Consider the following 24,387-nt stretch of genomic DNA (forward strand, 5'->3'; position numbering starts at 1 on the left):
AAACGAGCCGATCTTTCATCTTTCTTATCACCAACATCTTTCCCGGTGATCAGCAGACTCTTTGAAAAGTACGGCCTTGGTTGAATAGAAGAAGAAATCTTGCGTAAAATCAGGTCTCGCGTAACTGAGACCGTTCTTCCGCGGTTGTAAAATGTTTATCGCCCTGACGTCGAGAAAAGCGGGACAAGAAGATGCGGAGCAATGGCTCGATCGAGCTCGTTGTAACGGCGAAACGGAATGCAAATTGCGTGCGAGCGATGCGCGCAACTTTTCTATACTCACTTTTCTTTCTCGCTGGCTTCCGGCAGTAAAAATTTGACGGCGACGAGACGCTTGCCAACGGTGGTCGTCGTTCCGTATTCCGGGATCCCTTCTGCTTCCGCCACGTACACCTTTATGGGCATAATTTGTTTACATTTTACACGGGAATCGTTTTCGTTTGGGATCGGTCGGCTATGAAGAAGAATTCTCCCGGTGCCGACCGTTTATTACAGAATAAAATGTCTGGGTATCGCGAGCTGCTCGTTAAAGCTACAAATTAGTCTAACGAGAATGGATGATCCCTGAATTAGATTATTCGTCGTACGGCGAATTTATCGCGAAACTTTCACCGGAACGATTATACTCGCCGCCACGTTTGTGGAAGATGGCCGTCGATAGCGGCCAGTCAGACACCGGAAGTCAGATAAGGTCCGATACACACGAGCGATACGATATCGTTTCAGTTTCGTAGCGGTGACATCGCGTGATTCAGCTTTACATTTTCAACAGCGATACTGTATGTTTGCGTGCATCGCGTTATTAGAAATACATTAATTGACAGGTTCGCAGCGATACGGGGTTAACAATATCGAAATTGTATTTATCGGAAGAGAGAGAGAGAAAAGTACAGATTTCATATTCAAAAACAGGAAAGCTTGTCACTACGAACATACCAGTCGACTTTGAATTTATAGCACGCTTTAAAAACCGATTTGATTTTCAGCTAGTTTTTGTTATTTTATTCAAATTACTGAAAACTGGAGCAATGCTCCTTTGATTCACCGAATGGCATAGCGTCACTGCTACGACATCGTTCGCATCAAGCCCAACACATTCTTTGCTATCGACGTACGAATTACCTGGATGCAATTAACCAAGTAACGTTACCGACGCGATTGCCGCGTCTTCATGCTTTAAGCGTGTCAACAAAAATTATCCATCGATTCTACAAAGCAGTAGGTCGTTCGTTAGAACAGCGATCGCAGGTATAGGATTAGGCTGTATTTTAATAAAAGCGAATGGGTTAAACAATTAACATTCGAGCGTCGCTACCACATACGATATACATTGAAATCCACCTGGGAAATTAGTAATTTTCTCATGGTAACCGACACCATTACCCTGTGTAGAAGGAACAACGATTAATTCCGTGCTTGATCCGCGGTCGAGATTTCGAAGTCAAAGCGATCGCGTGCATGTAGATGCAGCGGTCGGCTGACACGGCCGAAACTCGAACGGGAGAGAAGCATCTCTCTTGGCCCGGTCATTAACGGTGTGCCAGCGGCCGGATAGGAAACAAAAGGGAATTATTAGCCGCTCTAACGCATTCGAAACTGATTATCCTCGACGAGCTAGACGAGGCGCTATTGTGACGGGAAGAATAACAGGGTGGACACTTCGTTAATCGACGTATTGTTGCGCGTAGCCAGTGGCGAATTGTCCGTGTACAGTCAACAAACGGATTGATTTCTCTCTCACTGGCTCTACTCTCGGTTTCTCTCGTCGCTACGGTGTTCTCTGGTTGTCGTTTAACCACCACCGTGCAAGGAAAGCTAGACGCGTATCGCGCGTATTCCCGAATTCATGCAAAATCGACGGCTGGGAATACCCGTCACGATGCCTCTGTCGTTCGTTGTTGTCGATTGGTTGCGCGAGCAGTGCTACCAACGCAACATCCGGTTCGTTCGTAATATCGGCCGTTTGTAATTTAACCCTGTGTGGCTCGATGCTATTTCAGTAGGTGTTTCCGTTGGTCTGTATTAGCGGGGTAAAGCGACACTTTATAAACAGCCAGTGTATTATGATAATGTTGCGGGAATCGCATAGAGAGGTTAGGTTTGAGGTTACAGCGCCGCCCCGATGATATGACGTACTATACAATACCATTGGAAAACGCGAGATCGCTAATTTCGTGATTCTGTGATGAACGCGAATGATATAGGGCGATTATGCGACATTCGGAAGAAACTTGATGTTATACGATGTAGGGATATATTTGTTTTTTTTTTTTTTGATAAAATGTCTCTAACTGTCTTTTTTCGGAATTGCGCTGATAGAAGGTAATAGGATTTCCTCTTATCCGGTTCTCCTTTAATAGAACTCCGCTTTAATTATATTTTCGTTACGAAGTCCAAAGGGATAAATAAGAGAACTTCGCAAAGGAAATTTCAATCGAACGAATGACGGGGACATTCTTTGGATCTAATTTTGAAGCAGAAGAAAAGTAAGGAGATGGAAGTGTGTAAGAAGTTTAATTAAAGAGTTCTGTTTTCGTAGATAAATAATAAAGTATAGATAAATATTCTTGCCATTTAATATTCTGAAAGCGGGTTAAAATTAAGGAGAATTGACGGAAAATGAGGAATTAAAAATTTAGAAACTCCAAATGGAGATGAAAATGAAAATGGTACGATTTCCCTGCAAGAAATGGATCACGATCAAGAAAGCAAACGAAAATTGTCGATGAAACGTTATTTGTTTGCGTACATTTCGTCGTAATACATTGTATCTATATTTCATAGACAAAATATCAAAAATTATTTTATTTTATTTACAACCTACAAATAATATTCGGCATATATTTTCAGCTGAATCGATCGCTCATTCATGCAGCCCTACATCCAGTTTCGTAAAGACCGACTAAGAGGAAACCTATCGTATAAGATCGAGATCAAAATGAACAAAGTATCTACGTTTCAATGCGAAGAGGATAATAAAGCAAACCCTAACACGGGGGTAATTCGTTACCGAAGTGGACGTGACGAATCGTCGATCGTGGCGTCCAATTCGCGTGTCTAATTTAAAATAGATATGTGGTTGGTACGTAATAACAATGTCGTTACCGTTCCGAAGGCCCCTTCGGCAAGTTTCGAGAGCATGCGGAGGCGATGCCGTGGGAAGAGCGGGACGCTTGTCTGCTCCAGACGTCTCTTCAGGGCCGAAAGTACCTCCTGTTGAGTCGGCGACTGAAACAACGAAAGAACAATGCATCGTTCGTGGTATCGATCGATAATCAACGATCTATGATCACGCTAACCGCGGTAACACGAGGGTTTCATGGGGGCCGGTCAGCGGATGAATTATTCGTCGTTTCCCGTGCCAGTAAATTACCTGTGATGTATTACAAACCCGACAGACTTATACAATAATTTAAATGGTAAAATTATCTCTATAAATCGGAGCCTATATCTCTCTCCGTATAAAATATCTCGTTCATCGTCGATTTCATCCATTTGACATCCCTCGAAAGCTTCCTGTCGACTAAAAATCTATTTTTCGAATAATTTCCATATGTCTATGATCGGGAATTGCATACACTCGTTCGTCACATCGATACTCTCAATTTTACGTTAAAACGTTCATTGTTACCGACGTGAAATAAAACGAGGGAGATGAGAGAGAGAGAGAGAGAGAGAGAGAGAGAGAGAGAGATGGAGAGAGAGGGAGAAAAAAAAGGGGAGCAGGGATCGCGTCGAAAGGACCAGTCGAACGTGACGGGTATAACATTCGACACGTCCCATTGTAAAACTGCATCGAGCCACCGATAACCCCTGGCGCGATGTTTTCGGAGGACGGCCGTTTGGGTCTAATGACGGATCGCGTGGGGACAATGATTGGCGTCGCTACGATGCGTCAAGGCCAGGCTCGACGAGCCACCCCGAAATGTTTTGACTGTTTCGAGTGGCGCTGTCGTCTGTCAATCACGTGCAGACGTCTCGACGTAGACGACCACTTTCGGAGCATTGTGTTCGAATCAATCTGTCTACATACCGCGGAAATCGTGACGATCGCACTGCAATCGTTCCGTCCGGTAGTCGGTGTTGCGTCTTCGCGTCAGAAAGAAATCTTGCCATCGATAATCTATCACTTCTGACTTTAAGAGCCTTTACAGGTAAAATTCGTACACCTCCGCAGGTAGCGATTCATAACGTCGCCAAACATAAAGCTTATAGAAAATTCAAAGAAGTTCAATGAACAGGTAACTCACACGACGAACGAAAGACCCAGATTCGTATTCAGCTGTCGGATCGATTCATTCCTTTTCACTCTGTGGCGGGCAAAGATGTTGGTTGTACAGGGGATGGATGACTGGGTGCTCGATGAAACGGGGCGCGCGAACACGAGATCGGTATTCTCGAAAAATACGTCGTTCCGTCGGTTGGCACGGCGTGTATTCGGCGTACGCGTTGCAGAAAATAAATCACCGGCATGCTACAAATTTGCCGCGGCGTATTTTTATTCCAACAGATCGCGGCGGGTAGGCGCCGATTTAGGCGCAGGTTGCCGAATCAACCACCCCCTATGTGTAATATTTCTACGATGTCGGCACGCGAGTCGACGGAAATTGGGGGATGGGTTGAGCACGCGAAAACGTGAAAGAGAAAAAAAGAGGGAGAACGTCGGAGAGAGGGAGAGAGTCAGAGAGAGAGAGCGAGAGAGAGAGAGGGCTAGAACGACAGGGGGTGGCAGAAGGGAGATAGGATTGCAAACGTGATTACACGACGCGCTTTCTCTCCGCAATTAACAGAGCGAACTGGCCCGGAAGCCACCGGACCGCGTAATGATGATACATTCCACGAGGGTTGCTCCGAGGGTATTCGCGAAAGGGTTCGACGCAGCCCGTTGACGGCAGTTCGTTTATACGTCGACAAACCGATCAATCGAATGATTCTGCAGATTGAGCGGAAACGTTGCTGAATACGCGCGATACTTTATTTGTTTGCCAGCGTGCATACCTTTTATGTTACTTGTTATGCGTAAACAACGTTATCCATCGTGCTCGGTGTCTTGATGTTTATGCAAAATGGTCGATACAACGTTTATTACTTTTATTGTATCGTACGATAGATATTGGGTGGTTTGGTTCGGTCAAATGTTGGAAAATCTAGTAAATTTTTGAAGGGTAGTATGGAAAATTGAAGATCAATCATCCGAACTGGTAGTCGATACAATGTCAGTATTACAGTCACAATTAAAACTGATTGAAGCTAGTTTCGTCAAAGGATTATTAAGGATTAATTCCGGAAATAATGGTGTATATCAGAGCGAGGTATTATCTAAAAATCTTTCAGTTGTCAGTTTTACGTAACGTGACTGTATTGGTTTTGCTCGATCTATATTCAAACTACGTATAATTAAATTATCTCAACCAGTTAAAACTAATATCGACGAAACAAATCTGTTAACGACCAGATTCAATGGAACGTATTTTGCATCTATTGCATTGGTTACACGAATTATTATCTAATCCGATAGAAAGCCCGCGGTATCGATCGAAAGTATTCGTATTGACCTTTAGTCGCGATTCGGTGATTTTTTATGCCAAAAGAGAGCCCTGGGGAACGTCTCGCGCGTTTGACGTCGACGGTGCGTAGCTCCTCCGCTTTTTTACTCTTTTCTCTCTTCATCCGCCCTCACGTTCCGGCGTTCTGGTATTCCGGATACGAGCTACGTTATACTGTACCCACGGGAGGTATATCTACCCCAAATGGTCTGCACTCGTTCCGCCATATTGATTTAAATTATTAATTGCGAACTTTCCCTCGACGAATAGAGTGCACGTTTAATGGTTACTGCAGAAATACAAGTACATTTGAGCAAGGGTGGCTATTATTTATAGATCCAGCGATAACGTAGTTGAATTTTTGCGCGTCGACTTTCGTTTACTTTGTACGCGATCGAACGTTACGATTATTTCCTTCGTCGTCCGGACGCCGTTTTATCGGTCCCGATACGCGTTCTACCTATTCAGTCCCACCCCACTCGTCTCCCCGTACGCCATTTTGCATATCTTCGCGTTGCGAAATCGAATTAGAGTTTGCATATCAAAGATCCGACCCATTCGGAGAGCAGTTTTAACGTACATTATGAAAATGTTTGCAAATACACGTTACGTTCCAGATTATCTCCTAAGTAATAAATTACGGTATTCACTCCGACGTTGTATTCAACTTTTATTTCCTCTAACTCGGCTACAAGCGTGCTCGAATTTCCCTTGTTAATTTCGAATAAAATACTCGTAATAAAAATTACGAGCAACTAGTTCCATCGGGAGAATAATCATCTCATAAAACACCTCGATAAACTCAGACAGAAATCGTACAAATGCAGTAGTATTGCGTTAACTGGTTCTGAGTAGGTAGACTATCTGGCCAATTATCGAAGGAGGCATAGGGAATTGCGAGTATATTTCTTCTCCATTGATTGCGAGTCAGATACATACATTTGTTTATTTTACGAAAGCAGCGTTACGTCGGGGCTTCGTATAAAACTGTTCGCCACCAGGTAGCGAGTTGTTGGCATTCTTATCGCGAATAAATGCATTGTATTTACGTTGGAACTTGCGAACAACTCGCGAGCAGAGTACAACCAGACGTGTCGTGAACAGATCCTTTAAAACGTTGAGTGCGGATAATTCCACAGCGGTGTCATGACCTGGCTGCTGCAGAAGACGAGCGACACCACGTCGGCGTCATTAGCACTCAGCGTGTTAAGAAATAAAAAAATTCACTCACGCTGAACCATCGCAATCTCAACTCCGTGGTCAACGCGTTAATATATCATCTCTCGAATAAACAATACCCGCTGGAGAATGCGTTTACGCTACTATCGAACGCGATCTATGATTTGTTCACGGACATCGACATGGATACAGCATTAGATACTTTCCTACGAATTGAATCTCAACATCTCGCAGACCCTAGTGTCATCCATTTAACGCGACGCGACTGCACTCGAATCGAATTGCTGCTCGTTGCAACTCGTACCAAAGTAAGGGCGATTCGTACCTTTTTGTTTTCTGTCTTGTTGCCACGCGAAGAAGTCTTGGAGAAGATGCTGTCCTGGTCGCTGGTGCCGCTGGAAACGGCAGGCCCGCGTCCTGTGCTGTCCTGGTTGAGCAGGGGCACCGTGCCGAGTTCCGGTACCGCATAATCGTACGATGTGTCAACTGCACCATTCGCGTACACCGCTGCGGATGATATAGCAAAGGAGGAACAGGCGCGGAACAGGGGGAGGGTAGGGAGAAGAGAGTGCAGGGGGACAGTGTATTGATTGCGGTCAGGCGAATGCTTTGTTGTTTGGTACATACGTACGCGTAGCAGCGGTAGCTCGTAGCGAGCACAGGGACCAACGTGCACCAGCGTATAAATATACGGTTGATACGCGTGTGTGCACGCGCGTGGTACGCGTACGTATGTATGTATGCACGCAAAACAACGCGGGGCGACCGTGTACGGAGCACGGCATACCTGAGTGATTGATGTTGCTGCCCTTGTTGTTCAGCATCATGTCTTTCATCTCCATAACGACGGTGCTGTAGCTGTAGTACGGTGCGTACTTCAAGGCCTGGTAGGGTTCTTGATAGTCGTCGAGTTTCACGATGTCCAGAAAACGGTTCCCTAAGTCCCGCGGCAGTGTCGGTAGCGAACCACCCGCGTACCTTACGAACAGAAAGAACAGAGATACTCGTTTCACTCGGATTATCCATCGTGGGATTTCCCTGTGTTTCGATGATGCATCGTGTGGGATTGCGAATGGGAGGTGGCTACGGGAATACGCAGAGTTCGGATTCGCTAGGGTGTGAAAATGTCTGGTACTTTTATGTTTATCCGACACCGTGCCGATAGCGTAGAATGGAAACAGGGTTGCACCGTCGAGAAATCGACTGGAATTTGTATTCTAGTATTTCGTTCAGTTGGAAGCTTTGCTTTCTTCATTTTGAAGATTAGGTCTGTGTTAGCCAAACAACAAGGAAGAGTTGAGAAGAAAGGTGGTACGTGTGATGAAATCTTTAATTTGACAAAGAATAATCCGTATGCTTCTAAACACCGAATCTTCTAAATAAATACGAATTTTAAGTATTTTTAATATTTCGGGAAAATTCATTTAGAGTAGAACTCTATTTACTCGGACGAAATTGTAGTTAATGCCCGATTCACTGAACTTTTGCTCGATGAATTCACTTATCTGAACGTGAGTTCCTGTTATGTGATTGGGAAACGGTAAGTAGCGATAACCTATTTTATACAAACTCCAATTATACATATTAATATTTGTCCCGCCACAAGTTCAGATAAATGGAGTTCCACCGTATTCCACTGTTCCAACGAAGAGTCTTTCAAACGAAATATGTATCTACGTATGTATGTACCAAATTAGGCTAGATTTAATAAAACTCACAAACTCACGATTGTGACCTTTGAATCGTTGCTAAAGAGTGACGGTATTTTTTAAGCTGTACGACAACCATTAGCCGAAGAGGATGGACCGTTAAAGAGAACAGCGCGACTGGAAAGCCGGCTTTAAGGCGTCTTTTGTAGCGACGAAAGTGCATCGTTTTTCGAGTGGATACTTTTTACTCGGCGAGTTTCGCCGTTCAACTTAAGTGCACGTCAGATATTCGTCAAAGGGTGGTAAAACGTTCGTACGTGCACTTGAAGCACTCGTCTGTACGGTTCTCTTTTAGGACATTCTTCGAACGGCAATATTAGGTTGCACAAAGCGGAGCCAAGGTTGAAGATCAATGTTGAAACGTGTAGGTCGCGTCCGAGTTACGACGTGGCTCGAGAATCTCGTCTGGAGACATTCGTGCCATACAAACTCGATATATTGCCCGAGGATGTCCGTTATTGGACATCTACTAACGAGCACGACGGATGGAAAGTTTATTGGAAGGTGGCTTCCGCCGTCATGGAGTACTGTGAATGGTTGTAAAGTTGGAAAAGGATGTTGCGGAATTCCACGTTATTAGAACATCTTTATAATCAAGTAGGTTGCTTTCATAATTCGCAGAATAAGAATCTTAAAAGTATTCCTCGCTAATTGAAGGAGTTTTTAAGAGTATAATATAGAGAGAAATTTTGTTAAAAATTTGTCTGATTATTTTTCTTACATTTCTTGGATATTTTGGATTTATAGCCTATTGTAAATGCATATGATGTATAGAGTGATTTATTTGAGCATCTTCTTATTCTTTTTTTTTTTTTTAATCTTTTAGATGTATTGGAATGCTACTGAAATTCTATTTATCTGGGAATCTTTGTAATTTTAAATTTCTTAGATCGAATTTATACTGTGTTACAGATGTGTATGATATGCAGAGTAATTTGTTTGTGTGCCTTCACAATTTCGTTTTTAAATGTTTAAATGCATTGAGATTAAATTGTACTTTAAATATCATTCGTGAAAATATAAATCGTTTCAACGTATTTCTTTCGTCTCACGACGATAACGATATATATATTGCATATGACTGTTTTGCAATCATTTTATGCCGACAGTTGGCAAACATCGTTTCATCGGAACCTAAGCAAGGTACTAAAATCGGTAAACCGTGGTGTTTGCACAAGGTAGACGCGAAATCGACGCGAAACCGTAGGCCTATCACGAAAGCTAATATTATTAGTAGTAATATTTACTATAACAGCGAAAGCCGCAAATCCTTTGTGTCCACACCGTTTCCTTTCACCGTAACCGAGTGTCGTGGTGCCAGTATTGTATCGTACCGTTATCATTTGATTTCAAATATTTGCACGAAATATTTCCAACGAATATTTCGAGTTATTGTAACTAAATAATGGAAATAAATAAAATATCTTTGTTTGTCTACGTAATCCTCAACGATTTATAATAGTTATCTTTTCTACTTATTCTTTCAAATACCTAATCCAACTTTGGTAAATTTTGTCAACCGATGAATTACCACACTGTGAATATTTAAGCAAATTCATGTTAAAGTAAGAAATGGAAAAAATTAAATCTAACCGAATCAAATTTACCTAAATGTAAATAGAAAATTGTTTTACCTATTAAATATTAAATATATATATTTTTACATATTACGTGTATTCTATGTATCTTCGAACCTACAAATTTCCCATGAATCCATAAAAATCTGCTCTTCTATAAATCGTCCTCTAATCAAAGAAACGTCTAAAATTTTTAAATTTCGCTTTGTCGTTTTCTAATAAAGTCGAAGATAAAAATAAATGGACAGGTAGTGGAAGATCACTGAAGTTTAATCGAATTAATACCAGTACCGTGCAGTTCATTTTCATCCTTATAGTACACATATTATGTACCAGATAATTGAAATCAATATTTGTATTTATGCGTAAACGAGCCGTACTAACAAAACTTCGTTGATATCTATTTCTATTAGCTGTCCACTTACTTTTGCCCTCGATCGAATAATCTTCATTCATCGAATACCTTTCATCATCCTCCAAAGTGTACGCCATGAGTGCGGCTCCTTTCTCGACCGTAGCGCAGGTAGATCCAAGATGGGATGGTGCCTTTCCAGTCATAGGACTGGCGAAACACTTTCGTTGCCTGTGCCTGGAGACGATGAGAAATATCGCAACGGCGAGCAGAAGGATCACGGCGGTTAGCACGCCGATCACGACCGCCATGTACGTCGGGTCGTCGTGCTTCGCAGTCGAGACCGGAAGTTCACCCTCCGCAGCACCGTTTTTCTCCACGAAGACGTCGCTCTGAATAGGTGACTCGGTTGTCGGTGCTTCCTCTGGCGTGAAGTTACCGTGAGCCACGTCTGCGTGAAAACAATCACCGGCACAGGGTTACTCGTGGTTCGACGACTATGAAATTAAACGAGTTTCTCGTTCGCTATCCGATATTATCGTGGAAATTATACAAAACCAAGGCACTAAAAATATCGGGAAAGCGGAGTAACATTTTGCTTCAACGTTATTTTATCTCCCTCGTGTTCCGTGGTATGAAAATCCTGTTCGTTCCGAGAGAGTTCAGGGGAAAGGGGTTTATCTTTTCTATGGGATTACACCATGCGTAATGTAGCGCCTACTACAGAGGTTCGTCGGCTGCGAGCATTTGGGGCAGAAAAACATTATCGTACGAACCAACGGGTAAACGCGGAATCATTAAACGGAAGGAAGATACTCGAGCGCATATAGACCGCATAATCAACCTATATGCGTTTTGATGAAAAAAAGCGTGCAGTATACCGTCAAGTTCTCCATTTGCTTTATTGCAACGGTACTGAGTGATCCGATTGTCCGATTACCGCTTCGTTCCTCAGCTGTAGGTATATTTCATTTACGTATCTCCGAGGAGAGATTTTTAATATTCGTCGGCTACTCTAGAATTCGAGAAACGATGGGACGTCGTCTTGAAAGAGGGTAATCGTCGGAAGAAAAATATTCCAACAAGCTGTTTTGCCGCGAAAGGCGCGACAGAACCACGTTACATGCTGTCACAAGCAACTAAACGCGGCGTACGAGTCTTGAGCGAATTTTTTCGACACGAGACGCAACACACACGTGTTTCTCGCTGGTTAACTCGTGGTCCCTTTATCTCGGTCGCACGACGCTCGAATAATTCAAGCACCACGAAAGGACGGTTGCGCGGGTTGTACGAAATTAGTTTCTGCCGCCCAATTGCCAAACGCGGGACCTACTCGTCGAGAAGAAAAAATGTCTCTGTAGGATTAGATATTTTATTACCTTATTCATAAGTTAGTGAAATTAAAATATGCACGATTTTGCATTATCAAATAATCTTTACTACGTTGAAATTACGTAATGTCAAAAAATATTCAGTGACTTATAAACAGAAACGTATATTCCGAAACAAGTTACTTTCTATATTAAGAACGTCCTGTATGATTCAGCGGGAAGATTACCGTGAAATTAACGAAATGGCGCGCGACGCTAATTAATTAAAACGGGCTATTGATAAAACTTGCTATTTCTCTCCCTCTCGTCTCATCGTGGGGAAATTTTTTTTTCCAGCCCTAGCTCGCTGCTGAATTCTATCTCCGCGGTTTGTTTCGTTAAATAAGATCTTGCCAGACATTCGTGCGACGTAGCGGAGCCGTCGGGCGGAGCAGCAAAAACGGTTCGAGGTTAACGGCGTGATAAAGGAAAAGAAGAAAAAGAGGAAAGGACGGAAGATTGACTCGCAGAAGTGGGTAGCGAGGTTCACCGAGGTTTCACAGGTGAAGCCTTCTCTATCTCGATTCACCAAGCTTTTTCCACTCGCGCCAACGAGCAAACCCGTATTCCGTGGGTTCCTGGCAGGATTATACCGCACGAAACAAAGCTGTCGTCGCGTTTGATATCGGCTTTTACATGGTCTGGCAAGCGTTCTGCCCTCTCCTGTCGCCTCCGACAAACCGTCTACCGTTTCCCGTGCATCCCGTATGAAATCTGATATTAAACATTCTTTGCGTGGCCCAGGGGGTTAACTGTGAAAAGAGGTTTTGTCTCGCGAAGGCCACATCGTCAGGTGGTACAGTGCGTCAGGTCCGCCTCTCTCTCTCTCTCTCTCTCTTTCTCTATTTCTCTTTCTGTCTGTTTCTCGTTCCGTTCAGCAGCCATAGTTACGGGCATGCTGGTAATCTAACGGTAATGAGTATGCATGCGATGCAAACCAGTGGGGTTGCAGGTGCTGCTGACGAGAACCAAGGTGGTTGAAGAACGAGGTTTTCATACCACTGTTCACCGTTTCGAGCGGAATGGTTTCTGTGAATCGGTAAATATGGTTCTACTCATAGAAATTGTGCGGTTACAGCAGACTATGTTGACCGGTTTTAATTAACTCTTGGATGGGCAAGAGCTGATCAACTCTGACTCATGTAAGTATTTTATGCTTACCTCTCTGTAAATCACATTTATCAATACGTTCTAACAAGCTATGTATGGTTATAGATAAAAGTTTGCAGATTACACGAAGACTTCTTTCATTCGTTCAACTATCTAAAAATTCTTTAATACCTTAATAATTCTTTGAATATCAAAAACGAATATCGTATTCGTTATCATTGTCGCGTTGCTACTAGGTAAAAGTATGTCTATCGGAAATTAAAATTAGTATAGCTTGGTAGTAGGCTTGGAAGTAAATGCAAGGAAAAATATGTAAAAGGATAAAGTTGCTTTTCAGTTGTTCCCTTTATTACTATAAAATGAAATGTTCGTAAATGAAGTGACAACGATTCAAGCTGTACCGTACAAACACTGTAACTGTACGATGGTAATTCGATGAAAATGGATCTGGCAGACGATAAAGGTGGATTTGACAAGGGCAAAGGTGATCGAAGAGCAATTTTCGTAAACCAACGATTGCGGCTCTTAGAAAAACGATGCATTGTTCACAGATTGATTGGTACTCGAATAATTGTAGCCATATAATCCCTCTGTACAATTGATCGTTGGTGGCCGAGAGCCGAGATGATTGAAAAACGAATTTCTGGTTTCCATCGGGTGCCCTCTCCACTTTAGAAGAAGCGATTGCTGTACAGAGCAGGAAATGCGATTCTATGGCGGAGGTTGCTTCCATAGGGGACATGCGCGCGCGCACGAGTGTTAACCGTGTCGATTGATACTTCGAGCGCGATTTAAATTAAAAAGCCTGCCGGACAACACCGCGCCGAACAACGTGTTAAGCAGTGCTCCTATTTTTACGCAACAATTAAATTCTTGTCACGGTTGCGCGTGTGCAAAGGACTTCGAGTATCATAATCGAAATTGAGTTTTCAATTAAATTCTTTATCCGGCGTGCTCGTTATCCTCGTTGCGCGTCCTCGTACACGTTGAATTGCTGCGTCTGTCTTGCGATTAACGCGACCAACTTTTTTCTTATTCGAATTAGTACGTAAAACGTCAAAGAAAAGACGTAACGTTTCATATGCTGCGATCTATGGTATTTGAATTACGCGCAGTCGAGTCTGGCTTATTCTTATTCGCGACGATCAGTCAAGATGATGATTCGTGCGTGATTTGTGAAATTGATTTATTAAATACATGCCGTGCTAGCTATGCAGCTCTTACTGAGAAATCGTTTTGGTATTTCGTGTTCAGGTATTCACCAGCCACGCTGTTCCTCGTTGCAAATATGAAATGCGATGAGTATCGCTTTTGATTGATACGTGCGAGGCTCACAATGTTTTTCAGATCTGCAGTTCTTAAGAAGGAACTTCTAAATAGCAACAAATGACTCGAATCTTTCAGGTTTTTGTTAGAAAACGTTGTTTCCCTAACAGAAGGTTTCTTTCCACAATCTGACATTCATTTTTTTAGGCAAATGGTCGTAAAACATTCCAACCAGCCACAAAGATTACTATACCGCCGTATCAATACACCAAATAATATCATCAAGCAAGTACACGTTCGATACGTGGAAGCGAACAAACGATTACTTGCTTTCATATCTCAGATCCGAACGACCATTACTAAAACAATGTTCAATCTACGTCGACGAAATACGCGGTGCAGATTCAGCGGACCAAAAACGAAGGAAATTGCGAACTGGAAATAGAATCAGAGGCAGCTATACATTACCGTAGCTCGACTAAATATTTTCCAAGTGGCTCCTTCGGCCTGCCTCGATACCGAATTCCCGTTTAATTATAGCGGGCCCTCTCTAGACCCGTGATTATTTCGCCATCAAAACAATAACAGAGCCGTCCTCCCGTGGCTGCATACACACTTCGAGAGTACAGTGGTAGTCAGATTTACGATTGGATCAGGATGCTGCGCGATTGCGACAAGGGTGGGCCATAACTTACGTAGGTGGATCTTCCGCGTATAAATCATCGTGCACCGACAGATGCAACGGGATGCCTTTCTTCGAACAGGAATGAAAATAAAATCAATGGAAGTAGAAAGGGAGACGAAAAGAGGAGTCCGGTAAGAGACCTGGTTCTTACGTCCCGCGATTTCCTCGCGCTACGCTTTCGTATCTTTCCCTTCTTCCTTTTTCCTCTCTGTTTCTTTGTACCCTTCGTTTCGTCTCTACTTTTGCGTGGTCCGTGCAACAGGCACGTTACAGCCACGACAAGGACAACGAGAGATGGTGCAAAGACGGTTGCACGTGCAGCGTGCACACGCAGCTGACGCTCTACGTCAAATGCAACTAATGCGCTCCTTGATCTTGCGACGCGGTTTCCTCGCGAAGAAATAGGAAAAAGAGAGGCAGAGAGGCAAGGGGAAACGAAGGCTCAACAATTTTAAAAGCGCTTTGATTTACCGCTGGAAACGGAAATGGAGCCGCGAACTTCGTTTCTCGGCCTTCGTATTCGACCTCATTTTCAAGCACAGAGAGCGAGGCCGCTTAATCGAACGACGGCCATTGTGAATCGGCCACCGTGGGATTGTCTGGCGAAAGGATGCTTCCGGTGCTTGGAGCACGTCAGACGTCGCCGCCAATCGTTGCCTTAATACATCCACCCCTCGTTTTACCATTATTTATTGCCCGATATCGCGTCTATTGTCCAACGATTTTCCTATTCTCGGCTTATCGTTTCAGTTTCCACCTTTAAATCCGCATATTTATCGAACAATAAAGTATTACATTAATCGCAGATTAGTAATTCTTTGCCATTTTCATCCATCGATTGATCCAGTAGAACTTGCGTTTCTCTTGCGTTCGTTTAAAATAACGGCAAATCCTTGTCTATTCATAATTTGTAAGATACGAGACAGCAGAAAAAGGAAACTCTAGCGTTTCTAACGTTAATCTCCTTTTTCTACGTGATGTTTCGTCTTGGGAGAAATCGCGAGCAAAAAATAAGAAGCGTAACTGGAACAATGTGACACGGTACAAATTTAACGCGGAACAGCTAACAAAGTTCTCGAACGGGGTGACTCGCGATTAATTTCGTCCCCCTGTTTGTAAGGTTTTCCCATGGATCCGAGTGACTTAATCTCGGAGCCAGGCGTATCAGCGGTGTCTCGGTAATGGGATTATTAACGAGATAAGTTTAAGGGAATTTTTCGCGGGCCAGTTACGTTCCTCTCTGTCAATTAATAATCGAGTATCCGGCGTAGAGTCTTTAGAGTAGACACTCGCCGGAGGCGGTTTCCGGGGGCCGATAATACGGAAGCGGAGCACAAGAACCCGGCCGGCGTGCCAGGAAAATGCTCGCGATATATCAGCGCTGGGACACGATATTTTGAATATTTAAGGAACAGAATGGGATGAGCGATCCTCGACGGTGAATCATTTTTACGGCAGCCACCGGTAACCGGAGAGGCGGAGAAGAAAAGGGGGCAGAGCTCCTCCACCTGGCAAGGCGATCCACGACCCAGCTTCTCGTATTTCCCTGTCCAATTACGTTTCTCGTAGAGGAGAACAAGAAGAAGCAGCGTAGAAATCCCTGCAGGACCTTCGCGAAAAATGGAACGAGGAAGAGCTGAAAGAATCTGACCGGGTACATCCATTATAGTATTCCCTTGTTTTTTTCTTATTGTTCTTCCTTTCTCCTCTCTCTCTTTCTCTCTCTCTCTCTTGCTTATCGTGGACGTGCTTTAAAAGTGGATCGAACGATTGTATTCAAAGAAATTGCGAGGAAATAAACGGGCAGGAACTGTCGATAAACTTTTTAACGAATCCCTTTTGCCATCGACGAGGCGTCGCGCGACGCGAGGTTGTTCCAAGGACTCGCGAAACTCGATTGCCACGTTCCAGGCGATTCGTCTCTTTCTTTCGAGCACCTTGGCCTTTTCTTTCCATCGTTTCCGACGCTGTTCATCGTTATTCTAAAGCATCGATGTTTTCGTTAAGCTTCACTGGAGGTGAGAGAATCCGATGAAAATGTCGGTTGAAAGTTGTTAACGGTGAAACGGACTGAATCTATTTTATAAGGGTAATGTCTCGTATAAATTTGTGACTTTAAAGTCGAAAATACAATTATCGATCTTCTTGGAGGTTCTCCGTGACGCTTACATAATCAATTTCCAGCGACAAGCGTTCCCGCACCGAGAACGATTTCCCATTTCGCGGACAGGAATTATTCGTGGACATCAGTCACACGGTGGTCACATTTGTAGGGTGTGCCGTTAGACCCGGGTCATTTTTCTTCGACTGCTATTTCCTGCTTTCTATCCCCCTTTCGCCCTACGATCCTTTTCTTTCGAAATAAATGAGCGGCTGCTGCTGGATCAACGAGCATGAATTTCACGCAGAGCACGCGAATGAGATCCGTATGAAATTATCTGTCTAGAGGAGGGGTCGATTTCGAAAAGGGTGCACCAAGTAAAAGGGTTGTTCCCGATAGGGTGGCAAACTTGTCTAAATAAAGTAGTCGAGCTGACGCGTCATTAGCAACAGCCCGTTGCAGAAGCTTTTGTTTCGAGGCTCCTACAAAAGCCTTATCCTTTCAATCGATGAATCGTTTCGGATTCGTTTCGTCGATGTTGCCGGCCGATTCGTTTACCTGCGTAAAAACACGATTTCGATTAGGATTCCTTCCGGAGATCTTGTGAAATGATAGAACGCGATTAAGAAGGGTTCCCTTCCCAATGGTACTTTTCTCTCGGATCATTTATTATCCTCAGAAAATCCTGATATAATGACCAATCCTTTATTAGGTCGTATAACACCTTGACGATCTTTCTCGATGGAATATTTTCTGTACCACGGTTATGAAAGTTTCTTTTCAGACCTCGATTTTCTATACATAAATATTTAATATCTTCTTGGAATATTATTATATACTTCAGATATACGATCTTATCGATTCAACGATCCCGTATTTCGCTCGAGTCTACGTCTCAGCTTTTTCCAACCGCTATTTGCTCGACGGGAAAATTGTCCGCCGTACAGTTCCATGTACATCCTTTGAGATGGAAAAACAGCGGACGGTGGAACGTAGCCTGGAAGAGTTTCATGCCCACTTTATGAACCTGTTGTTAGGTGGGCAAATCTCGCTGACAAAGGACCCTTTGTGCCACGAATACCTTGTATAATGTTAAGTCTTCTTTCCGCGCTGTTCCTTCGTGGTCTAGGTTTGTGACGCGTTATCTTCGATGCGACGCGTTTTGCCGCGTTTAATTTAAGAAGAAAGAAGGAAAAACAGATTACACGGTGTTCTACGTACGCGTAGCGCATACACACGTAAGTTGATTTCACACGTGGTTCTACGAAAACCAGCGCATTTAACGTTGCCTCGATCGTTGGCTGATTCTCTTTTCATTCATCGATTCTTCCGCTCGAAGAGCGTCTTTGAGGTCTATTTAGAAATGCTCTTGGGTTAAATGATAAAGCTCGGAAGTCGAGTTTCGTGACACGGTTTATACGAGGAGGGCAGACTCTTCTGTTCAATTGTTCGGTGACTCGAGCACCGTTGCGTTTAATCCCTCCGCTACGGATAACAAAGAATTTTTCTTCACAGAACCATGGCCGCTCGCTGGAAACGAGGAGAGTTTTAGCGCGTTTCATTCTTGTTGTTCCGGTACCTTTTTCAACGAACGCCAAAGCTTGTTTAATCCCTTCTTTCTTCTCCCTTTAGATTTTTCTCTGCCCTCGGTTGCTTCTCGTTTTTCTTCTTCTATCCGCCGGTTTGTACATCATCTTCGAATTAATTGGATTTCTTTTCCCGTGACTGCGCCGAACCGGGCCGTTCGTCGATTTAATCGCGCGGAAAAATGAACTAATTCGAAAGATGCGAACGAAACGGGACAAGGACTCGCATTCGAGGCTACCGTCAGTTTTTACCGCTAACTCGACGGAGAACATTATCCACAGAGACGCCGATTCGAGATCTTTGAATCCGACAAACATTTTCTAGAGTCTTTTTCAAATATTATTATATACGAGTATCTCGAATACGCATGAAATCTAAAGAATTTGTTTCGATCGACTAGAGACTACAATTCTCGATTCCCAATTATTAAATCTAACAAACATTTTCAGAAGATTTATCAGACCGTACGCTTAGTATTTCAACGCTTAAAATTCGGGTCAACTTGTTCGCTGAATATCGCGATTCGCAATTCTCGACGCGCACAAAATTTTTGTGGATATTTATTAAAATCTTAGCTCTTATATCGTGTTTTAAAATGGGAGATCTGCTTCGTATTTCACGATCCTGGACAACCTCGTGTTTCTATTATAAATCCTCTTTATACAATACGGAAGACAAAATATTCTGTAAACGCGGCTAAACTCAACGCAACGAGACGATTTCCATCGAATGCCGCGTTAAATCGTACGGAAGCTGTATTCGGTCGAGAGGATCGAGGACACTCCGTTATTCGTACGTTCGCGATTTTATATCGTCTCGTTGATAAAACGCTTTAACCTGTCTAACATTCGTGTCGTTATTTCTGCTGTCTTCGTCCGGAATACCGGACAACTTGATTTCTATTGAAACAGCTACGTTGACCCGTCCGTATATACCGAAGGCAGACCTGGTTTCCATTCGCGTGGAAGAAAAATATGGAGCGCTAGCGGGAAAGAGAGAAGGAAAGGAAGAAAAAAAAAAACAGGGCAAAGGATAATAAAACAAGCAACGAGCAGCAGAAGCGGCAGCGAAGCGAGGTTCGATTTGCGATTCATCCTTCTGCATGAGAACTTATCCACCTGTTATCTTTCCTTTTTTTCTTTCTTTCTGTCTATAGACAGCGTGTGTACGACTTAATCGAAATCGTTTGACTGACAGATATATAATAAGCCGTTGTCAATTACCGTGTATCAATTTATATACACACGGACCTGGTTTTATTCCTCGATGATTGACAGTCGCTGGCTGGTCTGTCAGATTGGTGTGTACGGGGTGGAAAATCGGTGGGAGTGGAAAGAGGGTTGAGCGCGGAATCGCGGAGCCTGCGAGCCCCGGCAGACTACGAGTCACGTCAAATCCGAATGAAACGACTGGAATTACAAAAAGAAATACCGTTTGTGCGTTCCTTCTCCCTACGGCGTTCACGACCAAAAGTCTGGGTGCCGCAAAAACGATTTTGCGTCACAAGCAGAAATTTTTCGTTTTAAGTTTTCGCCGCGGCGGCAGTACGACGCGTGACAGGACTTTCTTCCTTAGCTATTGTTTTTATCCTGCGATACGTTTTTATCCTCAGACCCGGGGAACGAACGCTGATATAAACCTATATGTATATATATATATATATATATGTACATGCGTGAACGTACTACGGGTACTGTACGTTTTATCGCTCGACACTTCAGACCGGGGAACGAGAAATGTTTCGATGAAGATTGTGCGATATATCATACCGCGGGGATCGCGTGTTTCCTGTGCTTGTTCTTTCGAGAGGGAGCCGCGAATCCCAATATTTTCACGTCGACTGGCGCACAATTGTTCGAACATGAGGAATTTTGCTCGCTTACCGGAATCGAAGGTCACCTCGCTGATCATGATCCATCTGTCGGAGAAGTGAAGCCTCAACTTCACGTACTTGCCGACTCGATGATGGAGCTTGATGGTGATGTTTCTAGATGATTCGAAGATCTTGTCCTCCATGTAGGTATATGTTATTGGCTCGCCCGTGTAATATTTGCCACCGATACTGAACAGTATGTCAACTTGGGAAAATATCTGAAAAATAGAGTATAATTTTTTGTCAGTAGAGATAAAAGAAAGAATAACAAAGAAAGAGAGAGAGAGAGAGAGAGAGAGAGAAAGATCCGTGGACTTTGTACGATAATAGAAGTGGAATATAACTCTTCGTGCCAATAGGAAACAGCTCTGAGACACGTAAACAGACACGTGAAGATATTGGAGACACGCAACCTCGGGTGGTTTAGGTTTGGGGCGCGATATAATATGAAATTTTGAGGCGTTCTTGATCGAATCTTTCCTATTTGCGATTTGTGATTTACGATCCAATAAGAAGTAACATAGAAATCTAACGGTAAGTTAGAACTGGATGAATGCAGCGCGAGTCTGATAAAGGAAGGTCAAAAGATTTGAAAAGAGAAGAAATCGGAGATGATGGGATCGGCTATTGTAGTTAAAATGGCGGTTGATCAGATCTGTAACCTGAATAATGAAATATTTTTTAGATTTTTATTTCGAATACGTAGACATCTTACGAGATTGAAAAATTCTTCTAAAGAAGAATTGACCAAACTTCAACGATCTGACGATCCAAGCTTCATTCGATAGGAAGAATGCTCGCCTATTTTATCTTCTGGATCGAAGTTCAGAAACAAAGTATCTGCATATTAGAAGAGAACGGAGCGAAACAAAGATCCATTTCTATCAAAGTGGCGGTAACCGGGAGAGATTGATCGAGGTGGCCTTAAAATACATCGGAAACCTAAATAAGCCGGCGTATAGACGAAATAAAACAGACGTAGACGAAGTGGGACGTTGATGGATAGAGCCGACGTGAAAACCCGCTCTTCGCCGAAGAAGATTTAGGAACAAAGTAAAATACGATCCTCCGGCGCAGAAGAAACAGAGGAAGAGATAGAACGAAGAGGCAAAACGAAAGTCGTATGACTTTTGAGAACGTTATAAAAGTTTAATACATCCCTGAAGTTCGATAGGGTATATGATCTGATCATAAATCAGGGATATTATCCCAGGTCGCAAAAGGCTTTACTTAGCCAGCGTTGTATCGGCGCTACGTTCGTATGATCTTGCCGGTCGTCACGGGATTTGAGTATTTTACGATCCATCTCGTCCGTTTTTTGTTCCCCGTCTCGCCCTCTCTTCCCTCTTTTTTCCTTTCCCCCTCTATATTTTTTCTATCTCGCTCTTCTTTCTTTTTTTTTTGGCTTTGCTATGAAAGCGCACGTAAAAAACGTCGCGTGGAAGATGAAAATTGAAGCTATCGAAAGGAATAAAAACTGCAGCCACCATCGAATTTCACGTTGACAAAAATGTCAAGTAAAAAAGAAAAATAGAAAAAAAAAAAGAAGAAAGGAAAAACAAAATAACGAGCGAAAGAGGACAAATTGAATTTTCGACGGTACAGCCTGTCGAGCGGTGAAATCCAAAGTGGATAATAATGCGAATCGCTCCGGATCGAGAGACACGAACGATAATTGGAAATTTTGTTAATTTCCGGGTAAAAAAATATTGTCGAATAATACTGGTATACTTGGCGCAACTTGTGAAACGAGATTTTAAAATAGGTCAGCAGCTGAAATTTACATGTTACGAGGATTGAAACGAGTTATTTGAGACATTTCGTGTATAACGAGCTCGAACTTTGTACGGAGCACGCGCGATGTGAATTTGAAATTGTCAGTTTGTAAGGATTGCTATCTTCTTACTACGATACGAGGATTGGTATTACGAAAGGGATATACATATTTTTCTATCACAGGCTACATTGGCTAAATTTGGAATTAGATAATTTATATATTTTTAATTCGTATTCAAATTTAATTCGTATTCGAATTTGGAATTGTCAGTTTGTAAGGATTGCTATCTTCTTACTACGATACGAGGATTGGTATTACGAAAGAGATATACATATTTTTCTATCACAGGCTACATTGGCTAAATTTGGAATTAGATAATTTATATATTTTTAATTCGTATTCAATATTACACGCGATATATGCCATTGATGCTGTTTGTTACGTAAACCGTAGAAGATTTTCTAATTTACTCGTTAAATCATTTTCACCGACTACAACGTTGTGAGCGTACGAGTGTACGATAACGTGTTGGTTTGCTACTTGTCGATTCTACCGCGACAGTTTAACGCTTATTTGCATATGTACATATATTAGTCACCAACTGAAGACAATCCAGACGCATGTGTCTGACGTAGACCTGTTGAAAATCGCTTCTAGGAAATTAACAATGTGCTTTCCCATTGTATCGGTATAAATGGTAAAACCGTACTTTGAACCAACAGCTACAAACATACGTATGTATACCCCAAAAGGTGAAACGAATTCCGTAAAAAAAAAGAAATCCTTGAAATTTCAATTCGAACGAAAGACTATGGAAAAACTACTATTCGCTGTTTTACGGGCTATCGAATTATCCGTGGAAGGAAAACTTGCTTTCAATCGGCGCGGCGTTGCGGTGGCGTACGAGCCGAAAGTCGATAATGCGATTGTCACAACCGCGGGGCAACATCTGGAACGGATTCGTCGTCGAATCGGTTCCCGAAGATTTCGTTATCGTAATTCGCGTCATGTAAATCCAATTACGAAAGATTCGTTTCAGGCCCGATGGGAGTCGGAAACGATATCCCAACGACGGCATAGAGACGGACGGAGATAGACAGAGAAAGGAGAAAGAGAACGAGGCGTTTATCCCGCCGCTATCGATATCGATGTTCCTGTATCCGTCGCTTTGCCTGGTGGTTCCCTGCTGGTGGATCGTCATAAAACTCGTTTGCTTCACCCTTGTCGTCTCTTCGGGGTAGATTTCGGTGGCGAAGGTCCGTCGACACCGGGCGTGTATTCAATCGAAGCTCGACGAGAGACAAGCGAGGAAAAGCTGTGTGAATGTGTGCGGGTAGAGAACGCGCGCGGCCGCGCCAGGAGTCAGATGCAGAGAGACGGAAGCCGCGCACGGCTTATCCGATATAATATACCGGATGAAGCGCAATAACTGATCTGGAAGTAAATCTCTTTTTTACAGTACGGTTCAACGAAGAAAAATGGAGAAGCCTGGCCCGGCGAGCGGCTCTTTTTTCCTCTGGACCGGGAAAATGATTTCGTTGAAACGTATCTGCAGTTCTCGCGCAAACAGAGAGCCTTACGCTCAAAGAGCAACATTATTTCATTCTATCGACGATTCGAGTACAACGTAACAGCGTGTATAAACGTTTTAAAACGTTCCAATCTTTCGTTCATGCACGAACTTTTCCTTCTATCTCGTCATCGTATCGATTCGTCGGTTCTTTCATGCTTTCTCCACCTACGTACGTAGATGCAGTGGCCTACGTGTAATTTAACGAGATGATTTGACAGACGAAACTGGATGGTGCTTTTAATTAGTCGACTCGACGTTTCGTTACATTCTGCGAAGCGGGTGCTCGGACGTTTTTAAAAAATCATGCAGAGCCGGATTCGATTCGGTTCGCGTGAAAATAGTCGGCAGGCTTGGTCAGTGCAACGCGGCTCATTTCGCCCATTAGCCGGTCGTCGAGTCTTATGTATTATGCGGAATAGACGGCGCTCGCTTCCATTCGTGACCGTCAAAGGGAACGCACCCACCGGTGAAATTGAAATGGAGTCCGTAGGAAAGAGCATTCGTAAACAAAATTGACACGAGAGCAGCCTGGGACCTGAAGGGGGCGAAGAACCGTTGCATCGAGACCCGGTGGAGGATGCAATCACGGAAATTTATGCACTTTGACAAGCCGGAACGGTGAACCGGCGGCAAAGTAGACCGGGTTTCGGTCCTTACACGACCAAGGAAAAGTATTTGCACAC

The 24,387-nt window shown here is 43.2% G+C and overlaps 2 protein-coding genes across 3 annotated transcripts in view; one reads left to right on the forward strand and one right to left on the reverse strand.

Moving 5' to 3' along the window:
- Positions 1-24,387, forward strand: part of LOC126918436 (magnesium-dependent phosphatase 1-like) — a 210,474-nt gene that overhangs the window by 22,464 nt on the left and 163,623 nt on the right. The window lies entirely within an intron of this gene.
- Positions 1-24,387, reverse strand: part of LOC126918366 (discoidin domain-containing receptor 2-like) — a 159,281-nt gene that overhangs the window by 19,187 nt on the left and 115,707 nt on the right. For both annotated transcript variants that reach the window (XM_050726212.1, XM_050726203.1), the window contains exons 7-12: positions 20,365-20,572; positions 10,474-10,813; positions 7,512-7,702; positions 7,050-7,231; positions 3,105-3,227; positions 283-392 (exon numbers count right to left, since the gene is read on the reverse strand). In XM_050726212.1, coding sequence (XP_050582169.1) covers positions 283-392; positions 3,105-3,227; positions 7,050-7,231; positions 7,512-7,702; positions 10,474-10,813; positions 20,365-20,572 — 1,154 coding nt within the window. The remainder of the gene's footprint in view (positions 1-282; positions 393-3,104; positions 3,228-7,049; positions 7,232-7,511; positions 7,703-10,473; positions 10,814-20,364; positions 20,573-24,387) is intronic.

The sequence above is a fragment of the Bombus affinis genome, chromosome 1 (genome assembly GCF_024516045.1).
Source record: "Bombus affinis isolate iyBomAffi1 chromosome 1, iyBomAffi1.2, whole genome shotgun sequence".
Taxonomy (NCBI): domain Eukaryota; kingdom Metazoa; phylum Arthropoda; class Insecta; order Hymenoptera; family Apidae; genus Bombus; species Bombus affinis.